Source organism: Schistocerca americana, chromosome 9, assembly GCF_021461395.2.
Source record: "Schistocerca americana isolate TAMUIC-IGC-003095 chromosome 9, iqSchAmer2.1, whole genome shotgun sequence".
Taxonomy (NCBI): Eukaryota; Metazoa; Arthropoda; class Insecta; order Orthoptera; family Acrididae; genus Schistocerca; species Schistocerca americana.
The window spans coordinates 40,432,173-40,458,125 of record NC_060127.1 but is presented as its reverse complement, the minus strand read 5'-3'; the positions used below and the strand labels follow the sequence as shown (position 1 = coordinate 40,458,125).

Sequence of the window (25,953 nt, the reverse complement as noted above, 5' to 3'; positions counted from 1 at the left end):
CCTTAGGTTAGTTAAGTAGTTCTAAGTTCTAGGGGACTGATGACCATAGCTGTTAAGTCCCATAGTGCTCAGAGCCATCTGTCTACCAGCCGCCCTGGTACGCCCCGTTTTCCACTACTTTCTCAACTCGTTGATTGGCGGGGATTTAGGAACCTATCAGACCTTGCAGAAAATTAAGGAGCATTTGCTTTGGCCGTCTATGGACCGAGACGTTAGAGAGATGGTTTCCCTGTGTCGGTTGTGTCGTGTGGCCAAGCCTAAGAACGCTCTTCAACAGGGCTACTTGAGTTCTGAGTGCGAATCCTGCCCCAGGGACAAACTCTATATCGATTATGTGGGGGACTTACCTCGCACCAAAAGAGGCCATCGGTACGTATTGGTTATTATGGATGCGTTTTCGAGGTTTACCTGACTTCTTCCGAGTCGTAAAGTGACTACCATCGCGCATTTAACTGACGTATTTAGTGTTTTTGGACTCCCTAAGCAAATCGTTAGTGACAATGCGCCGGCCTTTATTTCCGCTCCCTTCAAGGCTTTCTGTTTTCAAAGCTGTGTGAAGCACGTGACTACCACTCCGTATTACCCGCAGGGTTCTTTCGCGGAGAGGGTCAATCGTAATCTCAATTCCGCACTGATTATCTTCCATCAGAAGACGCCCAGTAAGTGGGAGTCTAGTCTCCCTTGGCTTAGTTTTGCCTTCAGTACCGCCGGCCACGAGGCTTTGAAGGCTACTCCGGTTTCCTTGATTTTTGCTTATCCTGTTAATTCCCCCCTTTCGAACTTATGGGGAATTCAAGATCAGTAGTGTCACAGGCAAGTGTGACACAACCGTCCTTATTCTCCGTACAGATAAGTGCTGGGACGATTAAGATGGGCAGGAATTGCCGGCTGTTTGCTGATGCCGTGCTGTGTGGGAACGTGTCATTGGCTGTAGGAGGGTACAAGATGACTTACACAAAATTTCTGATTGGTATGATGAATGACGCCTAGTTTAAATGTACAAAAATATAAGTTAATACAGATGAGTACGAAAAGCAATCCTGTAATTTTGGAATACAGCGTTAGTGGTGTGGTGCTCGACAGTCAGGTCGATTAAATATCTGGGCGTAACGTTGCAAAGCGATATGAAATGGATCGAGCATGTGGGGATTGTGGTAGGAAAGGCGAATGGTCGACGTCGGTCTATTGGGAGAATTCTAGGATCGTGTGGTTCATCTGTAAAGGAGACTGCGTGTAGGACGCTGGTGCGACCTATTCTTGAGTACTGCTCGAATGTCTGGCATCCCCACCAGGCCAGATGAAAGGAAGATATCGAAGCAACTCAGATGCGGAATGGCTAGATTTGTTACCGGACGGTTCGATCAACATGGGAGTATACAGAGACACTTTGTGAACTCAAATGGGAATCCCTGGAAGGTAGACAACATTCTTTTCACGAAACGTTATTGAGAAAATTTAAAGAACCAGCATTTGGAGTTGACTGCTCAACTATTCTACTGTTGCTAACGTACATCTCTTGTTAAGTTCCGCGGAGATAAGACGCGAGAAATTGTCCTGTAGGGAGACATATGGGCAGTAGTTTTCTTTTCTGCCTCGCACTATTTGCGAGTGGGATAGGAAAGGAAATGAGTATTTTGATTCTTCAATTTCTCCCGGCGTATTTGTTGATCGTACAGTCCACGGGTATACTGCCGGTTCATAGCGTGCAACGGGCACAATAATTCGGCGATCAGACATGTCGCCATCGTCAGGTGCGCTGACGAACTGAGTTGAGGGCGGGCGGCCGATATAAACCCCCTCCCCCCGCGGGCCGCTCTCTTCGCCGTCCGCACCCGCGTGCCGGCGGTCGCGAAGACGTGAGCGTCGGAATCTGTCGTAGCGTCGATGTGCTTGCTACGTCCGCCCTGGTCGCCAGTTCGTACTTCTTGCTGAGAGTCTTCTTAATTACATTCAATGCCGGGCCCCAAGCCTTGCTGAGATTGTAGCCGCAGTCTCGGTTGATAAGATCTTCCCTGGTGCGAATTTCGATAGCCTCCCTTATAACGCTGTCCCAATATTTAGAGGTCTGAGCCAGGATCTTGGTACGCTCATAATCCATCTCGTGTTTCTCGGACAAACAGTGCTCTGTTACTGCCGACTTATTTGGATATTTCAGTCGAGTGTGCCTTTGATGTTCTCGGCAACGATCTTCGATGGTACGTACTGTTTGTCCGATATAAGTCTTGGTTCAAATGGCTCTGAGCACTATGGGACTCAACTGCTGAGGTCATTAGTCCCCTAGAACTTAGAACTAGTTAAACCTAACTAACCTAAGGACATCACAAACATCCATGCCCGAGGCAGGATTCGAACCTGCGACCGTAGCGGTCTTGCGGTTCCAGACTGCAGCGCCTTTAACCGCACGGCCACTTCGGCCGGCATATAAGTCTTCCCACACTCTCAGGGAATTTGGTATATGCCGGCCTTCCTCAAACCGAGGTCATCTTTCACACTTTCCAGTAATGCCCGTGTTTTATTGGGCGGCCAAAAGACGGTTTTAACTCGGTGTTTCTTTAATATACGGCCGTTTTCTCCGATAGTGCGCCATTGTACGGAATAAAGGCAGTGGCTACCTCTTTTTCCGTGACTTCATCCGTCTCCACAGGTTGTGCTGTGGTGGTGGGACAGAGAGCGCGTCTAATCTGCCATTCCGAGTACCCGTTTTTTCGGAACACGGTCTTGAGGTGCTCCAATTCCTGGGGCAGATTCTCTGCGTCTGAGATGCTGCGCGCCCTGTGTACTAGTGTTTTTAGTACCCCATTCCTCTGAGAAGGGTGGTGGCAGCTGTCTGCATGCAGGTACAGGTCAGTGTGCGTTTTCTTCCTGTACACACCGTGGCTTAGGGTACCAACAGCTCTTCTCTTGACTATGACGTCCAGGAATGGTAATCTTCCTTCTGCTTCGGTCTCCATAGTGAATTTGATGTTTGGGTGAATGGAGTTTAGGTGTGTAAGGAAATCCAAGAGCTTGTCCCTACCATGGGGCCACATGACGAACGTGTCATCGACATAACGGAAGAAACAAGTATGTTTCCAATTGGATGACGCCAAGGATTCCTCCTCGAAGTACTCCGCGACCACCGGCGAGAGTGGGCTGCCCATTGCGACTCCATCCGTTTGTTCAGAGTATTCCCCATTAAACAGAAAATACGTTGAGGTCAAGACATGCCTAAAGAGTTCGGTGGTCTTCTCGTCAAATTTCTGCCCAATAGGCTCGACTGACTCTCGTAGAGGCACCCTGGTGAATAGTGAAACCCCGTCGAAGCTCACTAATATATCAGTGTCTTTCAGTCTGTAGTTGTCGAGACGTTTCACGAAATCCACGGAATTACGGATCTGGTGAGGGCATAAACCTACATAGGGGCTAAGTAATTCAGCCAGATATTTTGCAAGCAAGTAAGTAGGTGACCTAATGTTGCTGACAATGGGGCGCATAGGTACCCCCTCTTTGTGGACCTTAGGGAGTCCATAAAGTCTTGGTGGTACAGGTCCTTGAGGTGACAATTTCTTGGCGTCCCCCTCTGGTAGATCCGCGTCCTTGAGTAGAGCCCTGGTCTTGTTCTCCACCTTCTTCGTGGGGTCAGCGTTGATCTTCCTATAGGAGTCGTCATCTAGCAGGCGCAGCATCTTCTCAATGTAGTCCTTACAGGAAAGAACAACAATGGCATAACAATCTCAGAGCACTCTTTTAGGTCCCAGGAACTATTTAAACTTCATCTTAAACTGGCCAATCAGTTTAATTCGTGGACCTGGGACTGGGTAACACGGGCATTACTGGGAATTGTTTGAGGAAGGCCGGCATATACCAAATTCCCTGTGAGTGTGGGAAGACTTATATCGGACAAACAGTACGCACCATCGAAGATCGTTGCCGAGAACATCAAAGGCACACTCGACTGAAATATCCAGATAAGTCGGCGGTAGCAGAGCACTTTTTGTCCGAGAAACACGACATGGATTATGAGCGTACCAAGATCCTGACTCAGACTTCTATATATTGGGACAGTGTTGTAAGGGAGGCTATCGAAATTCGCACCAGGGAAGAAGATCTTATCAACCGAGATTGCGGCTACAATCTCAGCAAGGCTTGGGGCCCGGCATTGAATGTAATTAAGAAGACTCTCAGCAAGAAGTACGAACTGGCGACCAGGGCGGACGTAGCAAGCACATCGACGCTACGACAGATACCGACGCTCACATCTTCGCGACCGCCGGCGCGCGGGCGCAGACGGCGAAGAGAGCGGCCCGCGGTGGGAGGGGGTTTATATCGGCCGCCCGCCCTCAGCTCAGTTTGTCAGCGCACCTGGCGATGGCGACATGTCTGATCGCCGAAATATTCTGCCCGTTGGACACTATGAACCGGCAGTATACCCGTGGACTGTTCGAGCAAAATGAATATTATTTCTACGAGGGACACTCCGCCATGCGCCATGCGGTGGCTTGCGGAGTTTATACACTGAAGCGTCAGAAAAACTGGTATGGGCATGCATGATCAAATACAGAGCTATGTAAACAGGCAGAATACGGCGCTGCGGTCGGCAACGCCTATGCAGGGTGGTTCACGGAATTATGCAAATATTTTAATTTTATTCTACAAGTAAAACTAGAGAAAAATGTTCATATAAACACAGGTCCGCAAGTGTTCAGTTACTGAGTTACGGCTAATACAAGATTTTGCCTGAAATTTAGCAACTTTGCTAACATGAAGCCATAGCAAAATTGTACGAGGTTAAAGTAAAGCACGATTTCCATTTATTTTGTTGTTGGTGGTCTGACGAATGTAATGAAGCGTGTCCCACACGTGTATCTGCAGTAGTTTTGCAAGCATCCGGAGAAGCAACGATTATTATACAAGTAAATTTGTTTACTTTCCATTAAGAATGGTTCAAATACCTCCATGTTCAAATGGCTCTGAGCACTATGGGACTTAACATCTGAGGTCATCAGTCCCCTAGAACTTAGAACTACTTAAACCTAACTAACCTAAGGACATCTCACACATCCACGCCCGAGGCAGGATTCGAACCTGCGACCGTAGCGGTCGCGCGGTTCCAGACTGAAGCGCCTATAACCGCTCTGTCACCACGGACGGCCATTAAAAATGTAGAAACGTTTGTCATGTTTAGCTGTTTACGTGGTTGTGGTCTCCTACCTTTACCTGCAAAATTCTCGAATAGAGTCCTTGCAAATAGGATGCGCAGTGACCAGTTTCCGCCCCATGCAGTGGGCGAGTTCATTCTTTTGTTCAGTGTTTGACCCCCTTCGGTCCGTCGGCGACGACATCATCGAGGCGCACACCCAGCGATCTCTCAAGCGATTTCACACAAACTGTTCGGGAAAAAAATTTAGTTTTCGCGTCACTTATAGCTTTATATGTCAACTTAATGAAGATGTGCCCATCATTTCGTTAATTGTCGTAATTATTGTGATGTTTGCACGTAAGCAAGACACCACGCGAAATTCGAAAAAAGTTTACACTGAAAAAGAGGAATCGCTATGGTTTAGTGTTTGGTGCATCTTAAAAAGTATCTTTCTGTATAAGAAATTTAGCTACCATACTGAATTTTCTTTACAGTTGGGTAAAGGTCTCTGTCACGAATCTCGAGAAAACTGATCTGATGTACTATACTTATTTGCGATCGCGCGCCCCAGTGATACAGAGTGAAATATCCACAACATTCCTCATATTTCATAAACGATTTGAGATATAGGAATGAGATTTTGGCAAATAATAGTATGCAAAAAGGAGAGTATTTCACCATATGATTGTTAAACAAAACTTAATAGTTTAATTTGTACCGAGGATGTGCTGTTTCATAAACTATTAACCTTACTGTTCCTCAATTCCTGACTTAATAAAGTTTACATACCACCGTTTCAGAATTCTCTCGCAATTGCATCTGCTCACCATCTTAGTGAAGTGAGACAGTGTGAACACCCTAGCAGCTGCCCCCCCCCCCCCCCAGAAGATATTCGCAGTTTTTTAATAGTTCACTGTTTCATTTCATAATAAATGCTGCATGTTTTCTCGGATTGTACAAGTGCATTCTTGTATTTAAGATGTTTATTAATAGCAGTTTTCCACTAGTTTACTGTTTTATTTAATAAGAAGTGCTGTATGTTGTCTCGAGTCCTTGTTTCCTGACATTAATATGACCTGCCCCCCCCCCCCCCCCCAGCTCAGATCCTGGGTACGCCCTTGAGCTCCACTTAATATTTACAGAACTGAAAGTAGATCTGCAAGTGTTGGCGTTTAGGAGCTCCACTTAATATTTACAGAATATATGAGTGTAGGCTTCGGTTTAGAACGGCATTTCCCCTACAGCGCCTTCCAGTAAGATTGCAGTCACAGTGGCTCCCATATTGGTGGATTCCGCCGGTCTTTTCAAATCATTACGCAAGCCTATAGCCGATCTTATCCTCCGAACGTATAGACTTCGGCCGACAATCAGTGAAATTCAAATCAGTTTGTTTTCTTCGGTCAAATCGATTGATGTTCTCGCACACGAAATATGGAGCATGAGAAACTGACAGGTTTAGTCCAAGAAAGAGCGAGTTTGTGGCTTACTGAGGACGAAAATATCGTCATCGGGATATAACTCAAAATCTATGGACTGAAATCGCAGGTTTATTCGAAACCTCAAATAGGCAAAATCTTGATTGGAAATCTTAGGCATAGACTATAACCTCAAGAAATAATTCGTTCAAATGAAAATGGTGGTGTATTAAATATGATTACAGCTACTGTACCGGATCTTTTTGTCATAGGTTGTCATTAGTTGTCTACAAATCATTACTGCTGCTTACTGGCGTTTTAAGCCAGTAGGTAGTCACTCTGTTAATATGAAAGGGTTTGTAAATATGATGTACGGTATTTCCGCTTTCAAGTGCTTTAGGTTATCAAAGAATCTTACGTTACGCTTTACACTTGTCTATCAATCATGTGCTATATGACGGCCGCTGAATGTTAACTGACGTACAGCTGCACATATTTAAGCAAATACAGCGAAACAGTATGTTTATAACTTGCTTTACAAAGTCGTCATGAATTGTCTCGATTATGAAACAGAACGTTTTTCCAGTCATTTCATATACAGTAGAGTACCGTTAATCCGAACTAATTGTGACCGGACCTTGTTCGGATTAGCCGGAATTACGGTGACGAGTTTCAAGAATGAAGTATACCAAGCAGATAAGTAGGTACACCGTGGTAACAAATGGGAACTAGTGTGGGAACAATGGCTCACTCTCACTACCTGCCCTTGTTGTTGTGCATTGTTGAGACCTTTGTAGTGTCTGAAGTCAGTGCACTGCCAGTTGGCTTGCAAAGCGCTTGGTTATGTTAGTTATCGATCGCTTGCACGCGCAACAGTTGTATTGTATTCGTTCACGTGTAGTGGTGTACATATTTTCGTCTCTTTATTACTATATCTTCGTCGTTTACCAGCCATGGCTGAACAGACTGCGTCACAAATACAATGTTAATCAACTAACATTTATACAACACCATATACAAAATTTATATTACAAATAAAAGCAAATATTTATGCAGTGCATAAAAACACATAGAACATAGAGAACATGAAATATAACTAAACAGGAAAGTAAAACTTCATAGCAGCAATTGAAAATACCATAAAGCAAAATGTTTACAAAACCATGTAGATCACACACACAAAGTTTCGTTTTGGCAAAATATGTACTTTAAGTAAACCACAAAATTAAATGTGAAGTTAGCTGAGAACATAAAAAGAAGATTAAATTTAGGCAAAATTATATATAAAACATAACAATATTTATTTTGTCCATTCACTAGAACCACTGTTGAAAAACTCTTCCAAAGAATATAGTGCATGTTGTTTCAAGTCCTGAGCAATTTTTTTCCAACATAATTCAGGTGGCAGGGATTTCACTTCTGAAGGCACTCGATTGTACATTTTTAGGGCGACTGTTGGAAAGCTGTCTTGTGTGCTTGATAGGCGACACCTTGGCACTTCAATGTTCCTCTTACAGCGAGTGTCATGATTATGTATTTCTTGTCTTATGCTAAAATCCCTTTGATTTTATTTTATATAAATGAGGCAGAAAAACATATACATTATGCCTAGCCTGGTGAAAATAGGCTTACAGTGGTCCAGTCTTTTGCTAGAGGATATGATCCTGATGGCTTTTTTTTGTTGTAATAGCAACACATCTTTGTAGCCTGAGGAGTGTCCCCACAACAACAGTCCATAGCTAATGTGGCTGTTGAAGAGTGCATAATAGACTATTGTGAGAAACTGGTCAGTTATTACCCTCTTCAGCTCCCTCAGGAGTTAATATCGCACGAGAAAATTTGGTGCATACATATGCAGTGTGATCATTCATGGAGAGTTTACTGTCAATCTTGAAGTCCAGTAGTCTGACAGTCTCCACGTTTTCTTGCTCTTAAATGTTGGTTAGACTGCATATCAAATGTTGGGTTTTTCTTCGTTGATCTTCATTTTATTTATGATGAACCATTCTTTTATTTCTTCAAACATCAAATTTGATGCACCAAGAGCTTCTGTGGCTGTATGTCCTTTGGCAATAAGGGTAGTGTCATCTGCAAACTGCAACATTTGACTATTACAGCTCGTACCATTGACATATATGAGGAATAGGAGAGGTCCTAAGACTGATCCTTGGGGCACTCAATGTTCCATTTTTTGTTCAAGAGAAGTTGCTCCGTGCACTGATACTACCTGCTTTCGGTTTTCCAAATAAGATTGGAGTGTTGATAGAACAACACCTCAAGCACCATATCATCTTAACTTGGCTATTAGTGTTGTGTGTGAGATGCAGTCAAAGGCTTTGCAAAGGTTACAGAGTGTCAGTGCCACACACACTCTCTCTCTCTCTCTCTTCAAAACTCTGTCGAATCGTTTTTAATAAGTCCAGTGTGGCTGTCACTGTTGATCTCCCTTTGTGGAATCCGTGCTGTGTGTTTTGGAATAAGTTGTTTATCTCAAAGTAATTCAGTACCTGGCAGTGTATCACAGACTCAGTAACTTGGGCTAGTACTGGTATCACTGAGATTGGTCTGAAGCTGGACACCTCGCATAGATCCCCCTTCTTACATATATGGGATGACACCAGAAGATAGACATTTGTTTATTACTATTGCTAGTGGCTGAGCTAATTCTGCAATAATTTTCTTTAGCAGTGTGCAGGACATGTCATAGACGTCTACAATTTCTGAGTGTTTGTAGGAGTTCACAATTTTCATCATGTATTCAGGGTGTACTTCCTTCCAGTTTTTAATACTGCAACTGTCTGCATTTCTTATGTTTGCAGTTGGATCTAGGTCAGAGTGTTGAATTTCACTCACTGTCTTTTCCACTATTCTGACAAAATATTCATTGAAGTCATCAGGGCTGCATGAATTCAAGCAGGAGGTAGTCTTCTTTCTGTTCTCATTTTCAAGATTCCAGGCAGCTTTACAAGGATTTTGGGCCTCTTTAATGTATGTATCATTATATTTCTTTTTTTGCTTCCTCTACTGCCTTCCTATAAGCTTTTTTGGCTTTTAGGTAGCTCTGGTGATGTAATTCTTTAGCTGGAATATCTAAAGCTGATTTCATTCGGTCCTTGCACATTGTTACAATACACTTCAATTTATTGAGCTCGGGTGTGTACCATTGTTTCACATTGATAACTTTCTGCCTGCCTTGTGATTCGTCCACAGAATTCTTTACTGGTCTTACCGGAAACATGTCATCAAATATTGCTTTTAAGGTTTGGAACAGAGATAAGAAAGAATCACTGCCTGCTAACTCTGCAATTTTCTGCTGCCAGTTTACACAAGACAGAGCTGCTTGAGATCATTTAGTCTCTCTTCTTTAACAAATCTTCTTTTGAATGTGTGGTTTGAATGCCATGTGCTTATCTGCAGTTTGCTCCTCATACTGGGTCCCATTACTAGCGCACAGTGATCTGCTGTCATAGGTTCAACTACACTGAGTTTATAGTCCCAGATGTTGAGGTTGGTGATTATGGTGTCAAGGCATGCACCCTCCCTTGTTGGGAGCTTATTTGCAATAAACAACCCATAACTGGTAATTAATCTCATAAAGACCCTCTCTCTGGTATCTCCATCACCTATGTGTATGTTGAAATCTCCAGACAGTGTGATTTTTTACTTCAGGCGTGTTGGGTAACACAAACAGTTCTCCATATGTCCAATAAAGTTCTCAAAGTTACCATCTGGTGAATGTTAAACAATAACAAGTAAATCAATATTTGCTAATAACAGTGCAGCTAATTCAAGATCACAATCCTCACAAAAACGGCTTAAATCAATTTCCTTGATGCTATAATCACTGTTGGCATTGACAGAGACCCCACCGTGGGTTGCAGTTCTTCAAAACCAAGCACTGGCCATGTCTAAGTATTCAACAGATTTATAGGAATCACCTTCTGCTTCAGCTAGCCAGTGTTCACAAATACATAAAACATCTGGTTTAATTTCTTCTATAAAAAATGATAGGAGATCCATTTTGGGTCTTATGCACTGCACATTTACACTTGCAATGATTATAGGGGTATTGTTTTCAGTACTAGCAACATTCTTGTACAGTGATCCTTGCTTTTAACTTCATAATCTATTTTATTGGCATATTGGTTGGTCTCCATTAGCTTGCCTTTAGATGAAAGTCTACACCAATCTTAGAACTACTATTTACACCCTTAGATTCCAATTTCTCTACGTGAAAGTTGCTATGACCTGGTAGGATTTTCTTCAAAAAGTTAATTACGTTTTCTGCTGTCGTTCCACTTTTCACATTTCCCAAATGAAACCATACTCACGTTTCCCCATACAGCATTCTGTGGTCATCACCAGTGCCTATTATTATATTTTTCCTAACACTTGAATTTCCAACTACTGAAATGGCATTGGTTGGAGGAGTTGATCTGATAGTCACTGTCTGTGGCAGTTTGCATGGTGCAGCTGTATTTAGCGCTGTGTTATTTGTTTCTTGTTCAGCAGAAGTTGTTGGGGTTTTCTTGTCCCTATGGCGAACATTTCTTTTCCTAGAACTTACTACACGCCACTCTGTATGGGGTGAGAGTTTATTTTCTGACGAATCTGCAGAGTTGTAGAGACAATTTTCGTCTTTATTAACACCTGATCCTGTTTTGTTGACCGATACATTGTTTACATCAAAACACTCGTTTGATTCCATGATTTCAGTTAGATTGCAATTTACGGTTGGAGTTTTTTCGTCTGGAATGATCTGTTTTCCTTGTTGTAGAAAGAGATTTGAACAGTTTCTGTCACTACTTACATTATTACAGCATTCATCAGCGTCGTTTTCTCGATCACTGACAGTTGTTTTGGATGTGTGAGTCGGGTTGCACAGCACATTAACCACAATATGGTGTTTATGTTTATCTGCCGCCAAAACCGTTTGTTTACCGTTTGCAGTACCAATGCTTTCCTGTACAAATTCACTTACTTTGCTATAACCACTTTCCAAGGAGTCAGCACCGTTTACAAGTGGTTTTTCACATATGTAAACGGAAACATACAACGTTAACTCTATTAAAAAAAAAAAAAAAACTGTATGCTTTGAAGCGGATAGACAATGGTGAGAATGTATCTGAACTGGCAACAGAACTGGATGTTCGTAAATCAACCATTTGTGATTGGAAGAAGAACCGAGTGAAGCTTGAACAGACCTGTGCAACGTTTTCGGGAAAAACACTCGAAATTCGGCAGACTTTGAAACAGTCCCAGTACGATAAAGTGGATGAAGCTCTTTTCGTTTGGTTTACGCAAGAAAGAGAAAGGGGAACTCCTTTGAGTGGAGCACTGGTTCAAGAGAAGGCTCTTTACCTGAACAAGTTAATGAATGGTGATGAGTCTTTTAGTGAAATTGCAACATGAAGTCCCTGCCCGTATATTATCGCAACCAGAAAGAAGCATAGATGGGTGGTAAGCTGTTCTAAGAACGGTTTCACGGCCAGTTTGTTCCCTCTGTTCGATGACTCTCTAAGGAAAATCTAGTGTCTCCCCTTGCAATCCTTTTGACTGATAACACGCTATCTCATCCCAGCACTAAGGAATTATGTGATGGAGAAATTGTGGCGAAGTAATATAAAGGACAATAAGGGATCCAAGACTAAACCCTGTGGGACACCATTCTTGATTGATTTTTTTTTTTTCAGAGTATCTGTACTGTTAATTTCACCCTGCTGCATTCTTCCATTTAAATATGAATTAAACCGTTTGTGCACTGTTCCACTCATACCACAATGCTTGAGCTTATCTACAAGAATTTCATGATTCACACAATCAAAAGCCTTTGAGAGATCACAAAATATCCCAGTGGGTGATGTTCGGTTATTCAATGCATTTAATATTTGATCGGTGAAAGCAAGGAGGAGGTCGGACGCACTATGACCATGCTGTCGACCGATGATATCGGACGACCTCTGATGATGGTTCCCCTGTGAACGCAGCATAAACCACACCATTACCGCTCTCCCCACACATGCCTTGCCGATTGCGCATCTACCAGCCACATAATTCTCCATCCACTCTACATAGTGTGCCATAAGCAATTCCATGCTACTGTCTTTATACAGTTTCAAAAATTTGTATTCCCAACAAATAGAGATAAAATGAACAAAAACCTGTAGACAAGTTATTTCACACACGATAACAACAAACCCATTACCATAGTTCAGTGGCATAGCTAACATAACTGGCGCTTGGGGGACAACGCTTTGTTGTGGTGGCCTCCACCCACCTCTTTCGGCACAACACTTCATTGGGCTACCTTTGCCCGCCCTCTCCTTGGTGCCTGGGGTACAACACTAGACTTTATTGGAACCCCCTCCCCCTTAAGAAATGCATGTAGTGATATATAGAATCGACTGTAATAATTATTTCCGGAAAAGCTTGTCTATTTGAAGACCATTTGGTGCCCGTCTGCAAGTGGCACCTAGGGCATGATAGACTCCCTCACCTCCCTCTCACTATGCCCCTGCCCCAGTTGTGTTGCCAAATGACTATCTGTGAGTGTAAAGTTGTGGCCAAAATGACAGCCACACCACCCCATTGATGTCGGTGCTCCATGGCTGGCTGAGAAAGGGAATATTTAAAAATGTGATATCAAACATATAGGTCTAAAATTTAAAAAAAATTCGTGCAAGTTATAAAATTCTTGAACCTCACTCATTTTTACAACTTCTGACTGCACTAAAAATCCAGGGCTGTCTGGACTAATCTCAGATGTATGGTAAGCCTATGCTTTAACTGTACATTTTACAGATTGATCACATATGATGTTCTGCTACCAACATTTCCTTCTTTCTCTGCATTTAATGTAATTTTATTGTTTGCTTCAGTTTCTCTGTGAGTTCAGATCAGTTCACAGTATCCACCCTAGAGAGTTATTCAGTGATAGTCTTCTCATTGAGTTCTAAATATTTGGAACCAGTCCAGGTAATCTTGGTTACTCTTGTCCATTTCCTGTTGGTAACAATTTGGCCTTGATGTTTGAGATAGTGATGGTCTGATTCGAAGAAGCTTTACCTGGTTTTTACATTGGGGACTTCATTGATGTTCCTCCTGTAGATATCAATGTGGTGAGTCTCCAATTCTTAGTTTTTCACTGTGGATTTTCCATGTGTCTTGTTTATGAGTGGGTTTCTGTAACTGTGTGGACATAATGTGTAGATTAAAATTTTGGCTGGAGCTTCTGAGGGGTTTGCCATTTTTATTGGGACTGTCATGGGCAGTGTATGGTCATGTGATTCTGCTTTGTTTTCATTCCGTAATGGACCATTAAAATCACCTAGCAGAATCTTGGTCTGATGTTTGGGAATTCTGTCTTTCAGAAGTCTTGTAACCCATGGGTTTTTAGAGTTGTAGTCATCTCTCGGCGCATGCATGTTAATCAGTGTGTATGTCTTGTTCCTTATATTATTGACAGTGCTGAGAATTTTCCTGAACGTGAGGCATAGGTGCCCGCAAGGGGCCATATTACAACAATTGACAGCCCTCTAGTGGTAGAGGGTTGCAGCTTGGGTCATGCATGACAGTGGTAGGCCTCATCCAACATAGAGAGAGAGGGAAAAAAAAACCAGAGGCATTACTTGTTGGCACACCCTCGAAATGTGTAGACATTGACTCATCCTATATTAAACGTACGCTCTGTACATGTTGTAATCCGATGGGACCAAATAAAAATCAGTTGATCCGCTAAGTGTTTGAAAATGGGAAATAATTCTAGAAAATTATGAGACATGTTCAGTACAGTGCCCTTCCCAATTGCTTGCCTGAGAGCCAGGCCACATGTGTGGGCTTGCAGCATCATTAGCTGAAAGAAACATTCCAGTCAGGTAGACGCAGCTACTCACAGGATGATCATACCTGCTGGCAAGATCGAACCTGATACAGATTGAGAGTCCACAGGTAGAATCGACAAACTACAGGAAGCTGAGTAAGGCATGACAGAAAGGGTAAGAACCTCAACTAAAAGAAAAGAAGAAGAAGAAGAAGAAGAAGAAGACAAATTTCCGAATGCAGGCAGAAAGGTCTGAAAGAAACGGCATCCCACTATTTACATGCTAACATAGCTGTAGTCTGCCGACATGTATTCACGTGCATAGTGTTAAGTGAAATATGATAATTGTGACTGTACACTTCGATTTTGTATCATGTAAATTATATTTTCAATTTTGAGAGACTGTCGCAATTACAGTTCTTCAGTAAATAGAATTACATATTTTCAGATGCATATTTTTGTAATTATAATAAAATGTATATCTCTTTACTGCAATTTATTTGTATATTTATCCTTCCAGGTATCATATCACAATGAATAGGGTTTGTAATCAAAAACATGCTGCTGTCTCCCTTGCACTAACTCCAGTCTGTTTGGAAAACTGACTCCAGGCCCATAAACATGCAGCTGTGCCCCACACACATCTTCATGTCCTCCCCTCAATCCACCTGAAAAACTGAGACAGCACCCCCCCCCCCCCCCCCAGATGATGAGTGAGGTGTTGAACTCAGGAGAATGATAAGATATTAAGATATTACAACCATGCTCTTTGCATCTGGGTACATGATTTTCTTATAAAAGCATTACACTGCACTCGTGTATTGTAACATGATAAGGTACTTAAGTTGTCCCTCTTCATTACCTATTAACTCTACATTGGCATCTGCATCTGAGTCCTCTAAGTAATATCTGTGTAGTATGCATCACTTATGAAGAATGTTTTAGCTACCTTTTTAAACAGCTGTATTTTAGTAATCTTGGTAATCTCCTTGGGCAGTTTCTTATACAATCTTCTTCTCTGATAGAAAATGCTATTTTGAGGTTTTTAGTTGGTTTTCCTTGGTAATTATGTATTTCCTAACTGGCTGTTGTTCAATGATTTCCATGGCTATATATAGAAATATTAGCAAAATACTTAATAATGTTTTTTGCTGATATGTACTACAGCTCTTGGTCTTGCGGTAGCATGTTCGATTCCTGATGGGGTCAGGGATTTTCCCTTCCTCGAGATGACTGGGAATCGTGTCGTCTTCATCATCATAATTCATCCCCATTACGGTCAGAGGAAGGCAATGGCAAACAGTCTCTGTTAGGACCTTGCCTAGTCGATGGTGCGAGTCTCCCGCATCGTCCCCTACGCTCCTTGGAGTATAGTACATCATCATCATCATCATCATCATCACCATCATCACTATCATGACTACAGATTAATAGATGCACACACTTTATGCAGTAGGGATACCAAATTTTTTAAATAGTTCTCTACAATGAGACCAATAACTCTTTCTAGTTGGGTCAGTTCTGCAGTTTAAAAATTATGTGCATGTTTTGTGCTTTTGATACCCACAAAAGAATATAATAGCTATGAACTGAGTGTACATAGGAATATTATGTCACTCCAAGACACTGCCTGTTACAAACTGGTGGTAGAACTTTAAGAACATAACATGCTGATGACATTCTTTTTATCTTTTTGACTCTGCGTGTTCATTCAGTGTTAAATGACAACCCGTATTCATCATTAAAAACTTGGTGTTTGGTGTACAGTCTATAGATTTACCATCTACACTTAAAGCAACAGTCATTTTCCTTCTTTATCATGAAGTATGTACAGTTTGTTTTCTTTATGTTCAATGTTAATTTTTTACATACTGATTAATTGTGAACACTGCTGCAGATTTAATTTCATTTCTCTGATATCCAGTTTCTTTGAAAGTTATACTAAAGTATTATACTAAGCCATGATGTAAACAAATTCTTACTATATTAAATCATTTTATGTGGTTTGATGCTCTTATTATTAAAATCCTAGATATGGCTATGGCAGGAAGTTATGTTTGGAGCGGGGTGGAAGGAGGGGATATTAGGAAAAGCTGGATCTGCATGAGCATGAGGGATTTCCTCCTATATACGTGGACAGCAGATAGGATATTATCCATACAATGATGTTTTCACATTTATTTTATATGAAATTTATGTTCTACTACAACTACTTTAAAAAAGAGCACACACATAGTCATGAAGTGTCAGTAAATCTGATTATTTTATGTACAGTACTAAACAATGAAAGACAAACAATAATTACATTTCTCCACTTGTCTAAAGACCTATTCAGCAGCATCATAGGAGATGGCACAACATGGTGTAAATCATCAGACAAGTTTGAGAATCATAAAGCATAATATAATACTCTGGCACAGAATATTGCCCAAATCCTTATTTTCATCATTTGTAATATTGTTTTTTTACTTCCCCCCATGAACCATGGACCTTGCCATTGGTGGGGAGGCTTGCATACCTCAACGATACAGATAGCCGTACTGTAGATGCAACCACAACAGAGGGGTAGCTGTTGAGAGGCCAGACAAACGTGTGGTTCCTGAAGGGGGGCAGCAGCCTTTTCAGTAGTTGCAGGGGCAACAGTCTGGATGATTGACTGATCTGGCCCTGTAACACTAACCAAAACAGCCTTGCTGTTGTGGTACTGCGAACGGCTGAAAGCAAGGGGAAACTACAGCCGTAATTTTTCCCGAGGCCATGCAGCTTTACTGTATGGTTCAATGATGATGGCGTCCTCTTGGGTAAAATATTCCGGAGGTAAAAATAGTCCCCCATTCGGATCTCCGGGCGGGGACTACTCAGGAGAACGTCGTTATCAGGAGAAAGAAAACTGGCGTTCTACGGATCGGAGCGTGGAATGTCAGATCCCTTAATCGGGGAGGTACGTAAGAAAATTTAAAAAGGGAAATAGATAGGTTAAAGCTAGATATAGTGGGAATTAGTGAAGTTCGGTGGCAGGAGAACAAGACTTTTGGTCAGGCAAATACAGGGTTACAAATATAAAATCAATTAGGGGTAACGCAGGAGTAGGTTTACTAATGAATAAAAAAATAGGAGTATTAGGAGTATGGGTAAGCTACTACAAAGAGCATAGTGAACGCATTATTGTGGCCAAGATAGACATAAAGCACACGCCTACTACAGTAGTAAAAGTTTATATGCCAACTAGCTCTGCAGATGATGATGAAATTGATGAAATGTATGATGAGATAAAAGAAATTATTCAGGTAGTGAAGGGAGACGAAAATTTAATAGTCATGGGTGACTGGAATTCGACAGTAGGAAAAGGAAGAGAAGGAAACGTAGTAGGTGAATATGGGTTGGGACTAAGAAATGCAAGAGGAAGCTGCCTGGTATTTTGCCCAGAGAATAACTTAATCATAGCTAACACTTGGTTCAAGATTCATGAAAGAAGGTTGTATCCATGGAAGAATCCGGGAGATACTAGAAGGAATCAGATAGATTATATAATGGTAAGACAGAGATTTAGGAACCAGGATTTAAATTGTAAGACATTTCCAGGGGCAGATGTGGACTCTGACCACAATCTATTGGTTATGAACAGTAGATTAAAAATGAAGAAACTGCAAAAAGGTGATGGGACCTGGATAAACTGAAAGAACCAGAGGTTGTACAGAGTTGCAGGGAGAGCATAAGGGAACAATTGACAGGAATGGGGGAAAGAAATACAGTAGAAGAAGAATGGGTAGCTTTGAGGAATGAAATAGTGAAGGCAGCAGAGGATCAAGTAGGTAAAAAGATGAGGGCTAGTAGGAATCCTTGGGTAACAGAAGATATACTGAATTTAATTGATGAAAGGAGAAAATACAAAAATGCAGTATGTAAGGATGGAAAAACTGGTAGAAGCCGACCTCGGGGAAGATCAGTTGGGATTCCGTAGAAATGTTGGAACACGTGAGGCAATACTGACCGTACGACTTATCTTAGAAGAAAGATTAAGGAAAGGCAAACCTACGTTTCTAGCATTTGTAGACTTAAAGCTTTTGACAATGTTGACTGGAATACTCTCTTTCAAATTCTGAAGGTGGCAGGGGTAAAATACAGGGAGCGAAAGGCTTTTTATAATTTGTACAGAAAGCAGATGGCAGTTATAAGAGTCGAGGGGCATGAAAGGGAAGTAGTGGTTGGGAAGGGAGTGCGACAGGGTTGTAGCCTCTCCTCGATGCAATTCATTCTGTATATTGAGCAAGCAGTGAATGAAACAAAAGAAAAGTTCGGAGTAGGTATTAAAATCCATGGAGAAGAAATAAAAACTTTGAGGTTTGTCGATGACATTGTGATTCTGTCAGAGACAGCAAAGGACTTGGAAGAGCTGTTGAACAGAATGGACAGTGTCTTGAAAGGAGGGTACAAAATGAACATCAACAAAAGCAAAATGAGGATAATAGAATGTAGTTGAATTAAGTTGGGTGATGCTGAGGGAATTAAATTAGGAAATGAGACACTTAAAGTAGTAAGGGAGTTTTGCTATTTAGGGAGCAAAATAACTGATGATGGTCGAAGTAGAGAGGATATAAAATATAGACTGGCAATGGCAAGGGAAGCGTTTCTGAAGAAGAGAAATTTGTTAACATCGAGTATTGATTTAAGTGTCAGGAAGTCGTTTCTGAAAGTATTTGTATGGAGCGTAGCCATGAATGGATGTGAAACATGGTCAATAAATAGTTTAGACAAGAAGAGAATAGACGATTTCGAAATGTGGTGCTACAGAAGAATGCTGAAGATTAGATGGTTATATCACATAACTAATGAGGAGGTATTGAATAAAATGGGGGAGAAGAGGAGTTTGTGGCACAACTTGACTAGAAGAAGGGACCGGTTAGTAGGACATGTTCTGAGGCATCAAGGGATCACCAATTTGGTACTGGAGGGCAGCGTGGAGGGTAAAAATCGTAGAGGGATACCAAGAGATAAATACACTAAGCAGATTCAGAAGGGTGTAGGCTGCAGTAGGTACTGGGAGATGAAGAAGCTTACACAGGATAGAGTAGGATGGAGAGCTGCATCAAACCAGTCTCAGGACTGAAGACAACAACAACAACAATATTGTTTTAACATAAATATATGGAGCTGCTCAATGTTAGCTGGATCTAAATGCTATGCACATGATTTGACATCTTCAGCATTTTGTTCATACATTCCCTTGACTGTTGTGAGTGAGGTTTGTCTACCAGTGCTACTATATGGTGGTACATGAAATGCACTGCTTTGTTTTTGAATGAACAGTTTACTGTCAAGACAAACTCAGTGGAACAAATACTACCGTGGCAAACGATTTATGAAGTACTGTTCTAACTCAGCACGTGTTCAGTATGTCCACTATTGATTCGTAACTTCCTTAACACACACACTGATTTCAGCAATAATCCTATGGCACATGTATTCTGTGATATCATTGTGAACTTGAAGAATTAGGCATCTGAGCACCATTATATCATGTGGATGTTTCAGGAAAATTGTTTCATCTAGGTATCCTCAAAGAAAGAAGCCACATGGATTGAGGTCCCATCTGTTCGTGGACCAAAATTGTCTTTCATTGAAGTGACCTGGAAATCTGAGTGAAATGATCCACATGTCAAAATGCTCATATGAGAAATAAACATAGTGTTTGCAGTATCTGGCCTTGCCCCGTCTTTCATGAACCACTGTGTGTTTTTTGAGGGGCGATGCAGTAGCAAGAAGCTGTGGAACATGGTTGTTGTGTAGCACACTCAGATAACGCGCACTGTTCAGTTTCTTCAAAGATAAAAGGGCCTGTAACTCTGTGACTGGGAATTGCAACTCACACAGTAATCCTTGGAGCATGATGTTGTTGTTCATGAAGCACTTGTGGTTTTTCAATAGCCCAAAAATGTACATCTTGTTTGTTAACCACACCATCCAAATTAAAATGTGCCTTTTCTGAAAAGCCTATCCTCTGCCCAGCAGGCAAATGACACGCTTTGCTGCTTGTGTTATGCAGTGAGCTTCCGAGCAGAGATTACCTTATACAGGTACATTTGGAGTTCACTTTTAAGAATCTGTTGAATGGAGCATGTAGGTATACCCAGTTACAATACTGCCTTTCTGCATGATTTGCTGAGGTTTGTCTGTAGAGTAACTCGTACTACTTTAATTTTGTCTAGTGAACAAACAGGCTTCAGCTGAGCTAACTTTGCTTCCAATATTGATTTTTCCCATACAAATTGACCATACAGACTGTGAATGGTTTTTCTGCAAACCGTTGTCGAAACTGTCTGTCACAACAAGACTTTTTGTTTTGTGAAAAATTAACACAACTCCCAATCGTTGCTGCAGTGTGAGTCATCCATTGTTGACCACATTGTAAACACTGGTCTCATAGCAACAGTATTGTGAATTACATGTCATTTTGTAACTCCTTTCTTTCTCCCGGTTTTACTACTATTGCTGTTGAGGAGGTCAACGGGATATTGAGTGCAATCATAAATTTTGTATGAAACAAGTGGTAACGCATTTCATACACCACCCTGTATATGTCACTCTTCAGCCACCAACATGTATGTTAGTACAATAAGTTTCAAATATTAAAACTGGTAAAATATTTACAAGTGAGTTTAAAATGATGGCTACAATACTAGTAAAACTGGTGACAGAGTTCACTTCATCAAGAAGAACTAGCACTGGTAGAGGATAATTCAGGAGCAAAGAGTTTGAGTGGTTCCGATGGTGTAAGGTGGGGAACAGCAATAAAGCACAAGGACTGGTGATAGTGGATGGGTGGATGATAGGGAAACATACTATATGGGATAGCTGTAATTAGGATGTGGGTGATGGTACAATAATGAGGGAAGAACAGTAGAGAGTGAGAAGGGGATGGGGAACCCTGATGTGGCAGAGGGTAGAGTGCAGATTACATCTGATAGTAGAAGTAAAGGTCAGGGAAAATTATGTTGTCTGGGAGAGGGAACCTGTTAGAATGGCCTAGGGAGAGGGTATACAGTGTGTGGATGTAAGTAGGGTTGGTGAGATGTGTAAGTGAGAAATAATTTCCTCACTAACCTTGCACACACAGCCCTATGTGCGCTAGTACATATAGGTTTCAGTGGGGAAAATAGTAAACAGGACATGGAAAGTGCTTTGGATTTTTAAATTCCTCCATTGGAACAGGCCACAATTACATAAAAATTAACAGGGGAAAATCATCACAGTAAAATTACATTGCGATAAAAATGGACACAGTGGAAATAATTTGTATAGCACACAGTAGCCTCACAGAACTGACGGCTCCAGCAAGTGGCAAGTAGTGATTCACAAATGTCATAAATTATACTCAGCGATTCCGTACCTAGAAAATATGAGAGAGGAAAACTTGCATGCACGCACAAGGTACACTTCAGCTATTGGGCAACATACAGCACACTATCCACTATGATACAACCACTACTAAGAATTCCAATCTCGTGAAACTGCTGTGGGCGGAATCAGAAACAGCAGTCTCAAATTGATCAATGTGAACAAAATTCTAAGAAAACACCATTAGTACTCATCGGGGTTTTATAGATGTCAGCAGCCAAAGCTCGCGGTATAGACCCACTGGTTTCATCTTCTTTACACCCATGCATGTCCAGAATACCATTACTGGACCTTGTGGCAAGTCCGTTCTTCAAGCTCACACAGGACAAGAAACACTCACTATCGAACACTGTATCACTTGGGTAAGCATGTCAATCATTTGGCATTGGTGCGGGAAGTGCTGGTAAGGAAGATCTTTCCATTACCTGCTTCTCTCCTGGAAAACACCAGGGCTGCCACAAGGTAGTGTGTGGTGGAGTACACTTTGCTTGCGTCCAATCCATGTTTTCTGCTGAAGCAGATGTGTGGCAGGTGGGCATGCACTGTAGCATGTCACCACACCAAATTTGGAAAACAGATGGTAAACAGTAGGTCTGTTGGAACAGAGATTCAATCTGCAATTCATAACCAATAGATTGTGGTCAGAGTCCACATTTTCCCCTGGAAATGTGTTACAATTTAAAACCTGGTTCCTAAATCTCTGTCTTCCCATTACATAATCTATCTGATACCTTTTAGTATCTCCAGGGTTCTTCCATGTATACAACCTTCTTTCATGATTCTTGAACCAAGTGTTAGCTATGATTAAGTTATTCTCTGTGCAAAACTCTACCACGCGGCTTCCTCTTTCATTTCTTAGCCACAATCCATATTCACCTACTACGTTTCCTTCTCTCGCTTTTCCTACTCTTGAATTCCAGTCACCCATGACTATTAAATTTTCGTCTCCCTTCACTACCTGAATAATTTCTTTTATCTCATCATACATTTCATCAATTTCTTCATCATCTGCAGAGCTAGTTGGCATATAAACTTGTACTACTGTAGTAGGTGTGGGCTTCGTGTCTATCTTGGCCACAATAATGCGTTCACTATGCTGTTTGTAGTAGCTTACCCGCACTCCTATTTTTCTATTCATTATTAAACCTACTCCTGCATTACCCCTATTTGATTTTGTATTTAAAACCCTGTATTCACCTGACCAAAAGTCTTGTTCCTCCTGCCACCGAACTTCACCAATTCCCACTATATCTAACTTTAACCTAACCATTTCCTTTTTTAAATTTTCTAACCTACCTGCCCGATTAAGGGATCTGACATTCCACGCTCTGATCCGTGGAACGCCAGTTTTCTTTTTCCTGATAATGACGTCGTCTTGAGTAGTCCCTGCCCGGAGATCCGAATGAGCAACTATTTTACCTTTTTACCCAAGAGGACACCATCATCATTTAACCATACAATAAAGCTGCATGGCCTCAGGAAAAATTACGGCTGTAGTTTCCCCTTGCTTTCAGCCGTTTGCAGTACCAGCACAGCAAGGCCGTTTTGGTTAGTGTTACAAGGCCAGATCAATAAATCATCCAGACTGTTGCCCCTGCAACTACTGAAAAGGCTGTTGCCCCTCTTCAGGAACCACACATTTGTCTGGCCTTTCAACAGATACCCCTCCGTTGTGGTTGCACCTACAGTACGGCCATCTGTATCGCTGAGGCACGCAAGTCTCCCCACCAACAGCAAGGTCCGTGGTTCATGGGGGGGGGGGGGTTTAATGTTAATGATATTCTAACTAATATAATGTTTTCAAGTGTGTTATTTGTATTATTTGCAACAAACAAACAAAAGTACACAAGTATGTATTTGTCAAAAGTCCAAAAATGGACACAGTCCATCTTTTTATTCAAGCATCCATTTGCTCTCGTATGTTTGTGTCACCTATAACATAAACTGCATTGACAAAAGACTACCATCATTATGTGCAATACAACAAAAAACAAAGCTAAATGTTCAATGGATAGATGTGGTAGAAGGATACTATTGGCTAGTGTGTGTCAAGTGGTTTACTTCCCCTTGCTCCTGTATTTTACACTATCATCTACATTGTTAAGAGCACACCATTGCAGGAAGGTTCTGAAATTTTTATTCCAATAGAAAATGGTACACCTTGTAATTCATTAATTATATTTCAGGAATGGTCTCCAGTGCATAAATACCACTACACTCACTGGAGGAGGACATACACAACACCAGTGGAGGTGGGAGTTTATTATGAAGCACAGTGTCCAGACTCTCAGGACTTCATCATCGACCAGTTACTTCCAGCATATGAAAAAGCCCCAAATCTGATAAGACCTATTTTCATCCCATATGGGAAAGCACATGTAAGTAAAAATACATTCACATACACATTTTAGTCAAGTATTTCTCTGTGTACTGTCTTTCCCAAAATCAATGACTGTGATGTGATGATGGAAATTATTTCTTGTAAATACTAAGCAGTCTGTCATAATCTCCTTCATACATAGAACCTTCAACTGCATAATTTAGCAGAGTGATATACTTGAAATTTACATATGGTCCAATATCCCGTAGTGAAATTAATACTGAAAAAGTTTATGTAACTGAATGTGCAATGTGGATTTTGTAAGGTCAAAGTACCAGTTTGAAGCCCGTAAATGTTATTTAAATAAAGTGTAGTATAACAATGCAGCATATCTGGTCATCAGAATTATGCATATTTCATCGTCTGCTCCATTCCTGACATTTCTGTAATTGTCATCTGCCATTTGTTTATCATTTTGGTCAATTATCATAAGGTGACCATCAATGGATTTCCCTCTCATTTTCACTTGTAGTTGCCTTGGCTGCTTCACAGTCCATGCCACCTGGATTCTTCCCAACAACACCAGCTTTTCTGAATTGCTGTAAACCCGGAACTGATGTCAGTCTTCACTACTCCCTGTCCTTCACTTGCCTATACACCCTTCCCTGCTCCCACTCCAGCTGCAGACAACTACTGTCTCCCTCTTCCTCCTCCCCTCCCCCCCCTCTCCCCCCCACTGCACATCTCCCTAGACCCTCCTCTCTTCCTCCTGCCCCCCTCCAACACAGCCTCCTCGTGCAGCACCTGACAGGCTACTACCCTGTTTTTGCCATGTCCCTGATTGCTCCCAAAAGCAGCACAATAGCTTCTTCCCCCAACCCTATCTTGCTATGCCTCCCTACACGTCTTCATAACTCCACTACCCACCCTAGCAGAAACTGCTAATAAAGTCAGTCTGGTCTCAGCCCCAAGGGCACTCATATGCAGGGGAAAAGGGAGTCAAGCTGCCCTCTCCGCCCCCACCTGTCAAGGAAAGGAAAGAATTATAATGCAGTCAGGTAATTTTCTTTCATAAAAATCATTTAAAAGTTGGTACTTGCAGGTACAATGTTAGAACTGGAACCTTTCATGGCTACTTAAGTTGCGATTTGTCTTCCATAATATTGGGTTGGTGCATAAGTTCATAGCATTTTTCTCTAAGTTTAATAAACACAACAGATACATATAACAGAAACTTTAATCATCAATAATATATTCTCCTTCACCATTTACAACAGTACAACTATAGATATCCCATGAATTTGAAACAAAGAACTTGTTAAGACATGTTCAGAGCACATTTTCATCCAAATGTTCCTTGAAGGCTGCAGTGCACAGTGATGTCACAACCCAATTCTTGTATAGCATTTTCTGTCTTTCTAGCAGAGTGTGGGTGGGCATTATCATGGAGTAGCATCACTTCACGGAGTCTCCCTAGTCTTGTTCTTCACTGCATCTGCAAGACGTATCAGTTGTTCAAAATAAGTGTCAGCAGTGATGGTTAAACCTTCGGGAAGCAATTCGTAGTACACCACAGCACTGCTGTTCCATCAGTTGCATAACATTATCTTTTCTGGGTGCACACAGGTCTTTGTATGGGAAATTGCTGATTTGTTGGGCTCAACCATTCCTTTATATTCCTCATACCAGCATAAAGACACAATTTTTCATTAACAGTAACAATACAGCATAGGATTTTCAGGATTGTTCATGACCAATTGATGATGATGAAGCAGAGATGCACACATGCCACTGGCTTATTTTTCTGATTTTGAGTTAGAGCATGCATAATCCATACACACGATTTTTGAACCTTCCCCAGTGGATGAAAATGTCGCACGATATT

The 25,953-nt window shown here is 41.5% G+C and overlaps 1 protein-coding gene across 2 annotated transcripts in view; it reads left to right on the top strand.

The window, feature by feature from the left end:
- Positions 1-25,953, top strand: part of LOC124551253 (GILT-like protein 1) — an 81,672-nt gene that overhangs the window by 17,301 nt on the left and 38,418 nt on the right. For both annotated transcript variants that reach the window (XM_047126250.1, XM_047126251.1), the window contains one exon: positions 23,935-24,126. In XM_047126250.1, coding sequence (XP_046982206.1) covers positions 23,935-24,126 — 192 coding nt within the window. The remainder of the gene's footprint in view (positions 1-23,934; positions 24,127-25,953) is intronic.